Source organism: Ambystoma mexicanum, chromosome 10 (assembly GCF_040938575.1).
Source record: "Ambystoma mexicanum isolate Mex_15411 chromosome 10, UKY_AmexF1_1, whole genome shotgun sequence".
Lineage (NCBI taxonomy): Eukaryota > Metazoa > Chordata > Amphibia > Caudata > Ambystomatidae > Ambystoma > Ambystoma mexicanum.
Genome location: NC_090932.1, coordinates 1174819677 through 1174834651, shown reverse-complemented (window position 1 = coordinate 1174834651; position 14975 = coordinate 1174819677). Strand labels below are relative to the sequence as shown.

At 45.4% G+C, this 14975-nt stretch overlaps 1 protein-coding gene across 1 annotated transcript in view; it reads right to left on the bottom strand.

Moving 5' to 3' along the window:
* Positions 1 to 14975, bottom strand: part of LZTR1 (leucine zipper like post translational regulator 1) — a 692494-nt gene that overhangs the window by 98496 nt on the left and 579023 nt on the right. The window contains exons 17-18 of the mRNA XM_069619129.1: positions 3793 to 3942; positions 405 to 510 (exon numbers count right to left, since the gene is read on the bottom strand). Of these exons, the coding sequence (XP_069475230.1) occupies positions 405 to 510; positions 3793 to 3942 (256 nt within the window). The remainder of the gene's footprint in view (positions 1 to 404; positions 511 to 3792; positions 3943 to 14975) is intronic.

Below are 14975 nucleotides of genomic sequence, written 5' to 3'. Positions count from 1 at the left end.
ATGAGAACATGGCAGCTTATCCTGGCTATGAAGGGAACAAACTAATGCAGAATACGCCTCAGAAAAAGAACTACACAGCTTCAAGATGTCATTTCAATTGCACTTCCCCCATGGGGCCGCCTAGCCTTCACTCAGAGTCCTATCACACAACAACGTCCCTTTGCTCACAAAATGCATCTTGAACCTGAACGGCCCACACAGCTCCAAAGGTCCATGCCTCACTCGATGTGCACCCCCTGACCTGGTGGTCCATTCCTCACCCAGCAGCACAGCACACCTCTGAACCTCACCCCTAAAAATGACAATACTAACCCTAATTGCCCCAATAGCTCAGCCCCGCCCCACCAATTAGCCTCTCAGAAACCTGCTCCAAGATGGAGGAAGAGGAGCACGCAGCCGGTTACCTGGAGCACGTTCTCCACAGTCACGTTCATTTCCAGGTTCTGCTTGCAGTACGCCTGCAGACGGTTGTTGAAGAAACCATAATAGTATGGAGCTGAAAAAAGGTAACTGAAGAACGAGTTAGGGAAAACGTGGTGACATTCCTGAAAAACACATCCCCTCTGAAATTCTCATGCAAAGCTAGATATGAGAGCACCTTTATGCTGGATTCCTCCTGCCTTTGAACACTGTAATAATGAAGCATTATAGTCAGTAGGGGGGGTTGAGCTGGGGAGAAAGGGTACTTTTTACTGTAGGTCATGAGAGGAGGAATAGAAATGTCAAGCGAAAACACCGCCATGGAAACTAGCACAAGTTATAAACAAACAGAAAGAAGTGGAAAATAAGTTCTATTTTCGTTCTCCTAGAATGGCTGTAAAAAACACGAGCAATTAGTTTTCATCCGTAAAGTTTAATAGAATTTGGAATAAAGTTTTGGTATTTTGAAACGGTGTAAACGGGGAATCATTTTGTGAGCATGTATGATTGCGCTTAAAGGCTAGCAGTTCTGCAAATAAATGCACTATTCTGCTACCTTTATGGCGAGTTTAAACGAAGAATAGTACAGCAATTCTGCATTGTTGGGGGTTCGGGTAAAACGGAAGATGCGTGTTCACTTAATTGCAACGTACGGGCGGTAGCATTAATGGGGGATTTTGGAGTGCTATAACGCTTGCACCGCTGAATGCTCAGCTTCAGAAGGATCCTGCCATCATCCACGCTCCTCTTAGGGGAGGTGCAGAGAGCTACTTCCGCCCATGCTTTCCTCTATGGTATTGAGGATCTGTTGTGTACTTGATTTCCTGGGAAGCTGAGGTGGAAAAGAGTTTCAGGAATCTGGGGGTACGTTGACCCTTTTTAAGGGGGTACAGATAGTTAAATTAATATTCGGCTGAAGCTGTCGAGAGAGACAGAGTTTATTTCCGTAACGTATGCTAGAAGCACGTTGCCTCCAGCAGTATATGCAAGTGTAATATACTGACGAAGGCACGTTATAGAAATGGGCAGCTTTTTCCTATAAATACAAGAACATTTTCTGATTGGTTTAATAATTAAACTGATTAGAAAATGTTCCCAAAAAGGCTAGGTAGAAAGACTCACAGATATAATAGGTGTCCAATCTGCCATCGGGGTATAGGGAAGGGTACAGTTATCAATACTAGAGGAATTCACAGTGATCCCCTTTCAGAGCGTAGACGGACGCATCTCCTCAGAGTCCTTTCATGGGGTCCAAGGATGCAATAGGTCAGGTTTAGAGGTCCGGTCCCCACTATCCAGTCAAAACAGACTTGCTAGGAGTAGCGGTCCTAATCCTCTCAGTGTTGCCATGACAGGCTACCCACCACCTTGCAGAACATGTATTGAAGACAGCAGCAGGAACGATCAGAGTTTGAAAAGAAATCCATGCTACTTTGATACCTTCAAAGGCTACCCTACTAGAGCGGACGATGGGCACCTCAAGGAAAACCCTCGTGAATCACTGTAACCTCTCCCTCAGGCAGTACCCCAGTGTTAGCCCTTTCCGGGGTGACCTTGAGGCACCACAGCCCCACTGCTGAGGCTTTTCTGGTGCCAAGCCTGCATTGGACTTAGGTGCCAAGAGCACTAATGTAAGCTTCTGTTTGGACAACCTCTGGGTTACCCTCGGTGGCACTGTAGTCAGCTGCTGAAGGACCCGACACATCACCTCCTTCAGCAGGAGTCCTGTGGTAACATGTCAAAGAGGCGTGTCACTTATCTTGGCCCTAATGAAATCCTCCTATGACAGTCGAGTAGGTCACTTGAAGGCAACTTCCTAGCACGGCAAGCTTTCCGTGGTAAAGGTGCATCACATGCGGCTCAAAACCTCAGTCACTTGTGACTAGGTATTTTAAAATGCATGCAAGTCCAGACACAGACAGCAAATGGACACACGTTGCCAATGGAAACCTTGCATTACAAGGCATAGTTGGAGGGGTGGTGTGGAAGCTCAAGTTGGCAAAAGAAATGAAAAGTGAATGAGCGACAACAACCTTGCAGGCTTTGCAAACGAGCCTAGTCCCGCTGACACTGAGGAAAAGACTGGTAGACTAAGCCTGCAGACAACGTCAGCTGGGATGAAGCCAAGCACAGCAGATGCGGTGCATGCACTCAGCTGAGCAAAAACACTCTAGTTCCATCGTCTCGCGAGTATAGCGACATAGGACTACTGCAGCAAAGCCTCCATCATTAGGAGTCTTAAAGGCACCCCTCCCTGAGAGATTGAAACAGCTGTGTTCACTCTTGTTCAGTGCAAAGGATACCCTGATTCTACCGGAAACGAACTAGTTTAACTTCTGACACAAGGCACATACATCTCACAATATCGCAAAGGATTAAGAGCCATATACACCTCATCATTTATAATTTCCACACATGTAACCAGACTTCTCAAGTTTCCCAGTTCCATGCATGAAAAAGCCATCCAGTCCAATTTTTTCTTGGAATTCTGGGACTTGTTTTAGTCTTTTCCATTTACAAACTAGGACTACAAATCCCAGAATTGCAAGGAAAAAAACGGGACACGATTGCTTTCTAACACATGGAACTGGGAAACTTGAGATTTCTGATGTAACGCAAATGAACCTTCCCCCACAGGCTTCAATTAGTAGAAAATAATAACATATCACTCCCACACTGGAGACTTCCCATTCAGGCCAGCCGGGAATCCTAATTTCGGAGACCTCGTACAATCGATATGAGAGACTGGTCTGGTACTAAGGGAAAGACAGAAAGGGCAAGCAGCGATACACCTGAAAAAGAGGAGCTTTGAATTACAAGGCGACTGACACAGCCCACCCTCGCCCACCCTCCACACCACATACCTGGATTTAGCAAACACAGGCATGAAGATGGCTGATGATGTAAGGGGCGTCCCTTGAGCTAACAGTGTGCAGGTCCAGGAGCTGAAGGGGTGGCCGTCACTAACTTTTCACACCAATAACAGCTGTGTAGACGCTGGGCAGACCTAATGCCTTCAACTGCAAAGACACAAGACCAGGCATACTTATGGTAGGAGGATGGCATGATGCTTGCCAATGGATGGCATTAGGTCGGATGGAGGCTCCGCAAAGGGAAGAAATGTCACGTGAATATAGGCTTGCTCCTACCTTAACCAAGTCCTGTAATGGGCAAGAGAGGCGAGTTGCGGTTTGGGAGTTCGTACCAAGACACAACCAAACAAGGTAGACTGAGAACACTCACAGAAACCTCCAATAGAGACGCTTGCACCAATTCAAAGCCCACACTCCCAGAGCCTATTGGAAGGAACCAAAACAAGAGCTTCATTTGACTGTTGGGTTCAGAGCTAGGAGAACGCACTGGAAAGGATACAGGGAATCTTCTGGGGGCATGTTTACTTCTCCATAGTAGATATAGCGCAGCATGGATTCAAACGCCTGTTTGCTGGGAACCATTTCCCCAATTGAAATATTCACCTGCCCATCTACAGGCATGAAGGACCGGAACATAGCTTCAAAGTAGCTGTAAGACAAAATAAGAATTTCATATTAATGACATGTTAAGGACTTTTGCATACAGAGATCTAGAATCAATATTGACTGCCTGCTGAAGTCGTCTGCTCTGTACCAATGGTGAGCAAAACAAATACACGACTCACCCAAATCCTATTACTAGGTGACTTTAACTTGGGATTTAATGATGTTGAGGATAAACAGGCCCAGTCTATCCAATCAATCTTAGTCGATCACGGTCTCACCCAAAAAGTCTTAGCCCCTACACATATAAAAGGAAGTACCTTAGACTGGATAGCCAACCGTAACTGCAACACCACCATCTCTAATATCCTACCACAAGCTTGGACTGACCACCACCTCATATGCTTCTCATCCAGCATAGAGCCTCCCAAACGAAATAATATTGAAATAGTACCTCCTATGCCAACGAGAAGTAAAAAAGAAATCACAGCAGAAAAACTACTCCCACTACTCTTACCAGCTCTCACCGCTAGCACTATCAACTCCAACCCAAACACGCTAGTTGAGACAAAGCTTTGGACATGATTGCCCCCATCAAACTTCATAAAAGTAAACGAGAATCTCACCTCAACTCATGTTTCACCCCTCACCTCAAAGAACTATGTATCCAAAAACGCAAACTCCAACCATCTGGAGGCACACACCTTCAGCTGAGAATAAAACTTTACTTGCCAACTTTGCCAAAAAATATAAGAAGGAAATTATCCAAACTAAAAAAAACACTTTCAACGAGAGAATCAGTAAAGCTAACTCTAACTCCAAAGAACTCTTTGCCATTCTCCGGGAAATGGAAAACCCAATTGCTCCCACAATGTCCCTAAAGACAAACTATGGTGCACTAGCATCCAAAATGCCTTAGCAAATAAAATCACAAACCTATAATCCAAAATTGCTAAGAATAAAGCTTCCCTGAGCTTTACTGGAACACATACCATCCTCTTGACAGCTACACCTAGTACAACTACACAAAGCAATTGCAAACCATTCAGGTTTACCAACATATCCATACTGGAAACTGAAAAGGTTATATTATCCCTGAAACCTTCAAACTGCCAAGGTGACAGCTGCCCTGCGCATATTATCAAGGATGCAGCCAGAGATTTAGCACCCTTCATCTCCAAACTAATTGACCCCTCCTTTAGCTCTAGTACTGTACCCACTAACCTCAAAGAATCCTGCCTCTCCTCAAAAAACAGACCCTTGACACAGCCATCCCCACTAATTATAGGCCTATTACCACGGTCCCATTTCTCCTTAAAATTATTGACAGAGTAGCCTACCTCCCGATTCAAAACTATCTGGAGTCGAACCAACTACTAGGATTGCGACAATCTGGATTTAGACCACTACATGGTACTGAAACAGCCTTAATTGACCTCAAGACACAAATCGAAGAGTTGAAGGATCAAGGTAAAACAGCTATGCTCCTCCTCCTTGACCTATCGGCGGCTTTTGACCTGGTGGATCATGCAGCGTTATGCAACCATCTAGCGTCTGCCGCCCATTTCTCAAGTGAAGCTATAGCCTGGGTGCAATCCTTCCTAGCCAACCGTACGATGAGAGTGTTCTCCCCTTTAGCTTCAGCGGACCCAATACACATCACCTGTGGCATCCCACAAAGTTCATGTGTCTCCCCCACAATGTACAATATCTTCACTAAGCCACTCTTCGACAAACTTGACAGATTGGGGGTAACTTATACTAATTACGCGGACGACACGCAGATCCTCATACCACTATCTGGCAACTTTGTTGAAGACACAGCCTTAGTAAACAAGATTTACCTCCTCATTCAGGCATGGATGGCCTCCCACGGCCTCTGCCAAAATGACGACAAAACAGAGATACTGATCTTGGGTTCCGACTCTAACCTAAAAAAACTTAGCCCCAACTATCTCGCTTTCAACATAGATGGCAATATAATTAAGGTGGCAACTGAGGTAAAAACACTAGGTTTCTACCTTGATTCCACTTTATCCCTCAAAAACAAGTTAACACCCTGGCTTCCTCCACAGCGTACACCTGCAAATTAATCAGGACCTGTAGACCCTACCTCTCCAAAACCAACTGCATCACACTAGATAACGCATTAGTAATGTCGCTGGACATCTGTAACGCCCTTTATGCGGGCGCCAATAAAACCGTCATAAACAAAAGGCAAATATTGCAGAGCGCACATTTCTAATGTCAGGAAAGACCACCATTGGTTAAAAATTAGCGACAGAGTTCTTCTCAAGACGTTATCTCTCACCCACAAAGGACTGAACAATACGGCACCTCCTTACATCTCCGCCAGACTAACCAGAAAATCCTCCAGTCCCCATACCAGAGCCGCTAACCATTTCCTTCTAGAAACTCCTAGATTTAGGTAAACAAAAGCGGGTGGAGCTAGATTCCCTGTTAGAGCTGCCCAAGCCTGGAATGCACTTCCCATTGCATTGAGAGCTAATCTACCCTACTCTAGATTCAGATACAAGGTGAAAAGTTGGCTTTGGACCAACGACAACTACCAATATGAACCCTTGCACTAGGCCCTGGATCACTACACATTACTGCCTTGACACTTCTGAAATCTGGACTACAGACTATCTCACTGCCTTCTGTGGGCTGTGAGATACCCTTACCTTGTACTTTTTGTATATATGTACTGTAAATATGGTAACATGACATGCATTGCATCAGCTGTTTGTATCCACTGTATGTAACCTAAGCTAAAGTAATCTTGTACCTGCTGCGCCCAGCTACCCCTGGGTTTGGAGCGCATTATCAAATAATAAAGATAAACATGGGACCTCGAATACCCGACTCACATGGGTCCTCTATATTACAAAAGTGAATCTTTATATTTAAATTGTGCATTTATATTTGACTTATCTTACAAATATATTTACTTTTTATCTCAATGACTTTAAAAACATCTTTAAAATTATGATCAACTGATATGCAGCCCTAAAACCTCACTCTCCTCAAAATTGATACATTAAATTAAACACTTGTGAGCTGCAAACCTTTAACAATGTTTGAATCAGTGTTGAAGCACAGTGGGTCAAATCAAGGACTCCCGCAAATGGATTTTCTTTTTAGGTCCGGCAAGGAAGAGCTTTGGCTTTCTACCAGTGGAATTGCAAGACAATCTTGGGGGCAAGGGGCACTGGTGTCAATGTGCTGCTGACTCAACCATAATAATCAACAACCAGTTTTAATATAGCACTTTATTACAGATTTCTTCCACATACAAGCACTATAATTGTAGCTGTTATTACCCAGTTTAATGGTGCCCATTTCATCAACTTCACAAGGACAAAGGACTATATCAGCCCCGCTGGGATCTAAACCTGTGAACCCCAGACTGGCACTATGTCAGGGATGAGCTTAACTCCTGAGCCATCCTCCCACCAATACACAACCTTCTCTTAAGTGGCTCACAATCAGGGCTCCTCCTCTTCCTTCAATATCGTGTTGCAAGTTCCGTCCATTCCCCTGACAAGGTGCCTGCCAGCACGGTGCTCCTCTGGTCAATAGTGTTGTGGATTTTGGCTTCAACATGTCTCCCCTCACATGCAGTTACCCAGTCTTCCCTACCCAACTTGCATTCTAGCACCCCGCTATTCTGCCAACTACCTTCATGCCATCTTGTGCTGAGGATGTAGGAAACTATTTAGAATACAAGAAGGGGGGCTGCAAACATGAGAACGACTACAGAATTGCCTTACCTGGACATTTTGAGCTAGGCAACTAAAATAATAAATTAATCAGTGTCCTGGTGCAAAGCGCGCATGCACAGAGAGGATGCCAAGATATTCATAAATAAATCTACTGTGTCCACAATGTGCTCGCAGGCACTTCCCTGGAACACATATTCCCTAAAATAGTTGGTCAGACAATGTTTTCGTCCTACTTTCCACTGGGAAAATAGTTGTTCCCACATTAAGTGCAGGCAGAGCAGTGCACTGAGGTTTACAGATGACCAGGTCAATGGCATTGGGCGAAGAGGCCATATTAGGGAGGTTAGGGTTCTAATGTAAGACCTGTGACTTAAGCCCTCCACCCCCATTGTTAAGGCAGAGTTGTATGTCGCGCAGGAATGAAGAGCCTATGTGAAGATGGACCTTATTTCTCATTATTGAGTCATTAGTATTCCAGGCCTAGGTTTATCATGGACAAAACCAACAAGTATCAGCGCACACCTTTATTAGGTGAATCTAAAGCAATTAAATAGATCTTTGAAGAAAGGATTTGGGTGCAAGGGAGGAATACCGGCCCTGGCACAAAGCCATAACGTAACAAACAACAGACCTTGTGTCCAATCTATAGACCCTCTCGTCCCCTGCACACCACAAATGCTGATTACCAGCCAAACAATTTCAAAAGTAAACCATTATTTAATATTGTGATCATCAAAAAACAACACAATTATTCATTATATTCAACAAAGTCGTAGTTTTCTTCTGTAACAGAGTAACTCTTTCAAGCAAAGTCCTTTGTACTCAACAGGTTTTGGGGCGCTGTACCCCTTTTTTAGGAGTGGACTTCTATAGGTATATGATAAAACAAGATAGAACAAGACCAGACCCAGATAACATTACTGTGACATCTGAAAACTATATTCCTATTTACAATAGCCTGTCTTCAATTTCAACAGTAACTTTTTCAATGTGTTTTATATATGACCACACCGTGTCATCATCCTCGTTCCATCACCACCTTATTCCAAGTGACTAATTCTGTTTGGACACAAAGCATTCAAATTGAGGATGCAAATCACCACTCTACACCTTCTACCATATATGGGCTGCGTATGGTTCCATGCAAGGTATGGCGCCTATGTTGTGTGTTTAGAAGCTGCACCCCTACTGTCCAGTGAGTGCCCATGTCAATCTATTCATACTGGTGTCAATCACCCAGTGGCGTATACTCAAAGAAGGGATTCCTCCTACCTTCCAATTCTAGATAGGGAACACCGTAGTCCTAAATACATGAAACAAACAGAAAAATAAATAAAAGGAACTGGTTGCAGTATTTTTCTTCTCCCCAGTTGAATGAACTCTCTTTCAGAGAGACCATCTGTTGTGTTCCATATGCAAATGTTTCTGCTGTTTACTTTTACTGTGGTGTTCCAGAACCTTTAGGAGTTCTGGAACGAGTTCACGGTTGGGAAGACAAGATGGGTGCAGCGCCTGTTGTTCCCTCTGTTAACTTAAATAAAGTACCGGTTTACTCCCTCATCCGGTGTCCGCCTGAATCTAACACCATCATACCTTGAAAGTAGAAATTCCGTTCATACATGCAGGATTTCCGTAAATCCTCAAAGTGTTGTTAAGTGTGGTGTCCACATTGGTTATAACCCAACAAGAGATTTCTAAAATGCAAGAAGATGTATTTAATCCCCCCGTCAGTGAAGCGTTTATATTCTTTAAAGAATAATTCCCCCAGTCGAGCCTCCGGTATCTCCAAGCCTTACCTCACTATGTCGAGAATTAGAACCCTCTCACTCCTCAGTTCTCCTGTGCATGTACGCGCAGTATTCCCTGTGAATCTGGCATCCTGGCAACGCCGTTTGGTCTCGCTTTGCGTGCAATATCACGTGATGTATTTATGATCAAAATCAAACTGTAAACAAAGAGACCAATCATTCTCTATTCTCTCCCTTACCTACTTTGTATGCAATGCAATCTACAAAGAGATGTTTTCAGATTTCCAACATTCGATAAGGGCTGCTTGTCTGACTGTGGGCAAAGAACCTCTAAGGTCCACAAATTGTTTGCCCTAAATCTGAGGAATACCCATCTATGATATGATATGGCATTTATAACGCGCCTATACACAAGTGTTTCAAGGCGCGACGAGGCAAGGGAAGGGAAACAGATGAAGACAGACAGCGATCCTACTAGGCCAGGTGACATTGAGATCGCGCAAAGGCAAGGGGGAGAGGAAGAGGGAAAGTGCAGGGAAAGGGGAGGGGGCAGTGCATAGGATAACAGTAAAATAAATAAAGACAATAAATAAAAGTGTGGCCAGCTGGTGGCAAGTGCAAGGGTACGAGCAGCCATCAGGGGTCAAGTGCTAGTAGGGGCTGTAGGGATACAGAAACTGTCCCCAGGTGCAAGGCTTGCCAGGGGGCAGTGCAGGTGTGCAACAGGCAGGGAGGGGACCTGGGCCCGAGATCAGAGGGTAGCCAGGTAACCAGTGCAGTTTCAGATTCAGATTCAGCCACGAGAACAGCAGGGGAGAGGAGGAGAGAAAGCAGAAGCAAAGAGCAAGGTCTTGAGGTGCTTCCGGAACTGGAGATGGTTCTCCTCAAGTTTCAGAGATGCTGGGAGGCTATTACAGAGGGAGGCACCAGCAGAAGAAAGATCTACCAACAACTCGCTGCATGGAAAAGCGACTGACCCTGAGGGAGTTGGAGGCGGATGAGCGAAGAGCTCGAGCGGGAAGATATTTAGGAAGAGAGAGTTGAAGGTATTGAGGTCCTAGGCCCCAGAAGGCCTTGTGGACAATGCAGAGGGTTTTGAACTTAATCCTTGCTGCCACTGGGAGCCAGTGCAGAGATTTCAGTCCTGGAGAGATATGATCCCTGGGCTTGAGGCCAAGGACAAGTCTTGCGGTCCTGTTTTGGACAAGTTGCAGAGGGCGGAGAGTAGAGGCAGGCAGATTTAGAAAGAGGCTGTTGCAGTAGTCCAGCCTAGAGAGAACCAGAGCTCTGGAGACGGTGAGCTTCTGGGTGAAGGAGAGGAAAGGAAAAATACCTCTGAGGAGGTGCAGCTGGTAGTGTGACTTCTTAGAGACGTCAGAGATGTGAGGAGAGAAGGAAAGTGTGGAGTCAAAGATGACCCAGAGGTTTTTAGCCTCACAGGTGGGCACAGGAAGAGGGCCACAAGAGGCCGGCCAGAGAGCGACAGGAAAGGAGGGAGCAAGTGTGCCGACGAGGAGAATCTCGGTCTTACTGGCATTAAGGCAGAGATCATTGACGGCACACCACTCATGGATGGCGGACAGTTTGAGATGAGGGAAGGAGAAGAGGTGGCGGAAGGGAGCCTGAAAATGAGTTGAGTGTCATCCGCATAGCACTGAAAGTTGGGGCAGAGAGCGGCAATGCGGTGGGCAAGAAGTGCCAGGTATTGGTTGAGCAGCCAGGGAGAGAGGTTAGACCTCTGGTGAGCACCACAGATAGAGATAGAGGAGAGGAAGGACCCAAGTTGGACCTGGGTGGGTCGATCGAAGAGGAAGGAGGTCAGCCAAGCCAGGGCCTGATCAGTGATACCCAGGTTATCATAGAGACTGTTGAGCAGTATGGCATGGCTGACCGTGTCAAAGACAGAAGAGAGATCAAGTAAGATGAGGACACGGGGGGGTGTTGGAATCAAGGTTGGAGAGCAGGTCTTCACAGATGTTCAGGAGAGCATTTTCCGTACTTCTGGCAGTTCTGATGGTCATGGAGACAATCAACAGATTCAGTGTGAAGATTAAGCTGGGAGATGGCCAGCTTTTCCAGGAGTTTACCCTGGAAAGGAGTGATGGAGATTGGACGATAGTTAGCCGGGCAGGAAGGGTCGGCAGAGGGTTTCTTAAGAAGAGGGTGTGAGAGTGCTTCAGGGGCCTATATTTTCTGGAAGGGAAACCAGTCAGGTATGTTCGAATCGTCCCTTGATCGGGACATATTACTACATTGTTTTATGTAGTTTCACCTCAAGATATAAATATTTTTTCATATGGTCCCATTTTAACGCTTTGTTCTTTATATCCCCCAAAATGCTTCCCAATTCACTTCTGGACATATTATCTGCCCAAATATAGCTACTATCCAACATAAAATATTTACATGTTTCCATATATCGGCCCAAAAACCTATACACATTTTTTCACATTGTTTCTTTTAGATACACCAGATCGACTTCTGTTCTTCAACCCAGATTGTTAGTCAGATAGATATTCTCCTCAGTTGTAATAAAGTTTCTAATGACATCAGACCTAATTCTAATTGCATCCATTGCACAGGCACTTAATTTAAAACCCCCAGAGTATGTCTCCAAAGAGACCCCACTAGCCTACTCAGACATTCCTGACATGTGTTAACACCCGTTTCCATGCTATTGTCATGATGCCTACCTCCAAGGAGCCAGGTCCGACCCAGCAACCCCAGAGGCAGGCATCATTCCCCCCCCCAGGGAAGTGCCAGCGGGCCCAAGCTGGGGCCCTTTGGACATTGCACTTACCTGATGCAGACCATGCTGCTACATCCAGGCCCTCTTGTGGCCTGAATGGAACTACTTTACCTGTGGGACTACTTTCCACCTGGGTGTGGTCGGGGAAGGATACATACCTGATCGGTGGAAGGATACATACCTGGAACTTCTTCCAAAGCTATTTAAACCACGCCCGATCAGCAACTCACGCTTCGCGTTGTTCTGCTCCTCGCAGCTGGACACTCACCGTGTCAGTTCCTGCATCTGGACTTCAGCCACGCCTGTCAGCATCCTGGGTCACCTGCAAAGGGAGATAAGAGAGACTTGGTGAGAAAGAAGACCTTACCTGCTAAAGCTGCATCACGGAGACATCACACCGACGATCCTGAAAGGGAAGACATCATTTTTTAAAAGCATTTCGCTTCGATCGCTGCAGCGCTGCATTTCACTCACCTTTCCTGGGCACCTCCATCTTCAGCAGCGATCATCTGGATCCGCAGCCACTTCCCAGAGCCTAGAGAGAAAAAGACAAGAGCACAAGGTGAGAGAAGGAAGGGAATAGGAAAAGCTCAGTTTCCTTCTAAGACTTACCTGTTGGGTCATTTCCATTTCATTTCGGGTCCTGCCGCTTCCTGGCATTCCGGACCCCGGCCCCTATGGGGAAAAAAGACAAAGACATTGAATGAGCAAATGCAAAGACATTACCTGAACGCTCATCCAGATCTTACCTGTCATTTACTGGAACTGCACGTTTCACTTCGGGTCGGCGCCATATCTCCGGCATTCCGAACCCCGGCCCCTAAGGGGAAAAAGACATAAGCGTTAGCGCTTGCTGCAATAAGACAATGAACCTTATTATTAAGCTTGAACTTTTGAACTTGCAACATAACTCTTACAGCGCCTTACCTGAATAGTCAAGCTTATTTGAACTCCCATCAAACCACAATCCAGTGAAGTAACTGGGTTTCAACGCGCCCCTGCATCAGAAGCAGGATGGAGAACTCATCCTTCCAGACCCTAAGGTGAGACTTCACGGGGAATCGTGGAAGGGTATCGTGGAGGGTTGGAAGGGAGTGGGAAGCTTGAACATTATTCCGTCAGTAGGTAATACTTCCTTTTCACGCACAGGGGAATATTCCTGCGAGCCAGAGAAGCCAGAGTAGAGGGGCCCTTCCTGTCCATCTTCAGAGTCCTGCGCTTCACCATTGGAGAAGCATCAGCACTCGAAGCCAGACCTGCGCCTCCGTGGGAATCAGGTGAGCGTGACAGCTATAAAGGATGGTTGGTATTATTTATACTTCATAGACCTCCATGAGGGTCAACAGTGTAAACCCCCATGTATTTTGTCAAAGCCTCTAATAGTTTCCATTAATGCTCGCACCTTGGACTTTATCTTTCCATACATTTTTACTTCAGAGGACTGGGTTCTGTGAGACGTAAGGAATGAGAGGCAGACACAAAGTGGTAGTGTTTTCAACATCAGACATCTTTATTAAAATAAAAAAGGTTAGATAAAGGCCTCTTTGTCCTCATCCTAAAGAGTTTCCCTACCAAGGAAACTAAAACTAAAGATCAGTCTGTGTCTCGTCGTCAAAATGATATATACAATCCTTGTGTCCCTAACATACTAATCTAACCCTTACACTAGATATGAACAACTAAAGGTGTAAGGAAAGTGTCTCTGATGTAGGTTTGGTAAAAAACGTTTAAAAAAAAAATCCAATTAAATAATCCTTGGATCCAGAGGATGGTTCCCTTCCCCTGAATGTCTTGGGTAGGGTGGCAAAAGTGTCTCTTTCAAGCAACCACTTCCTAAGGATGGTGAAAATGTCTCTTTCACACAATAACTTCTTATGTAGAACTTCCTGGGAAACACCCCTGCCAGAAAGCCTTTAGTAGGTTAATCAAATCCCCTAGTAAACTGTCCTGCCAGGTATCTGCCCACAATGTCTTATTCCTCTGTGTATCTCAAATGGATTACCTGGTGTACTCCCCCGACAGAAATCGCTTCCTGGGGCTTGCAGATCCCCTGGTAAGCTTCTCTTCCATGTATCTCCTTGCCAAATGCTCACTGCCTGATGTGCTTATTTCACTTGGGCTTATTTTAATGTTCTCACTGTCTTCCCGTATAGCACCATTGTATTTCTTCACTGTCTATACTTTCTGGGCTTGAGGTACTAGTTGTTCCAACTTCCCCCACAATGAGATCTCATATATGGAGACTTATCTGAGTTAGACCTTTAGACTTCTTCAGCAGTATATATCTACTTTTGGTAACACTTGCTCCAACTTTCCCCCATATTGAAATCCTATATATGAAGACTTGTTCAGGTTTTGTCTTTTAGCTCCTTCACTAGAATGTATTGGCTTGTGGTAGCACTTGCTACAACCTTCCCCATATTTACATCTCATACATGAGGATTTGGGCAAATTCTGTCTTTGTTTTCTACTTGGTCGGTATTAAAAAAAAGGTTCTTAATGACACACATGCCTGACGGTATGCTCCGGGATCCCCAACACCTCTGGGCAGACGCAGCATTGTCTGGTAGAGTTCCCGAACCGTGGCACATTGCTGCAGTGAAGCTTTCACTCTAGGACGGCGTTCTCTGCTCAGCAGACCTTTTCTCAGCTCTCCTGCCAGTTCTGCGTTCGTCTGTCGGTAAGCCTGCTGCTTCTGGACATGACCGTGCCCCCGGTAGCTCTGCTGTTGCTGCTGGCTCACCAGCGGTTTGCTAGGGAGTATTCTAATTTCTGTGCAAATTCCCCTAAATCTTGGAGACCCCCAGCTCTTTTGCTGGAGTAGGACTTTTTTAATTCTAACCCTGGGTTGAGTGAG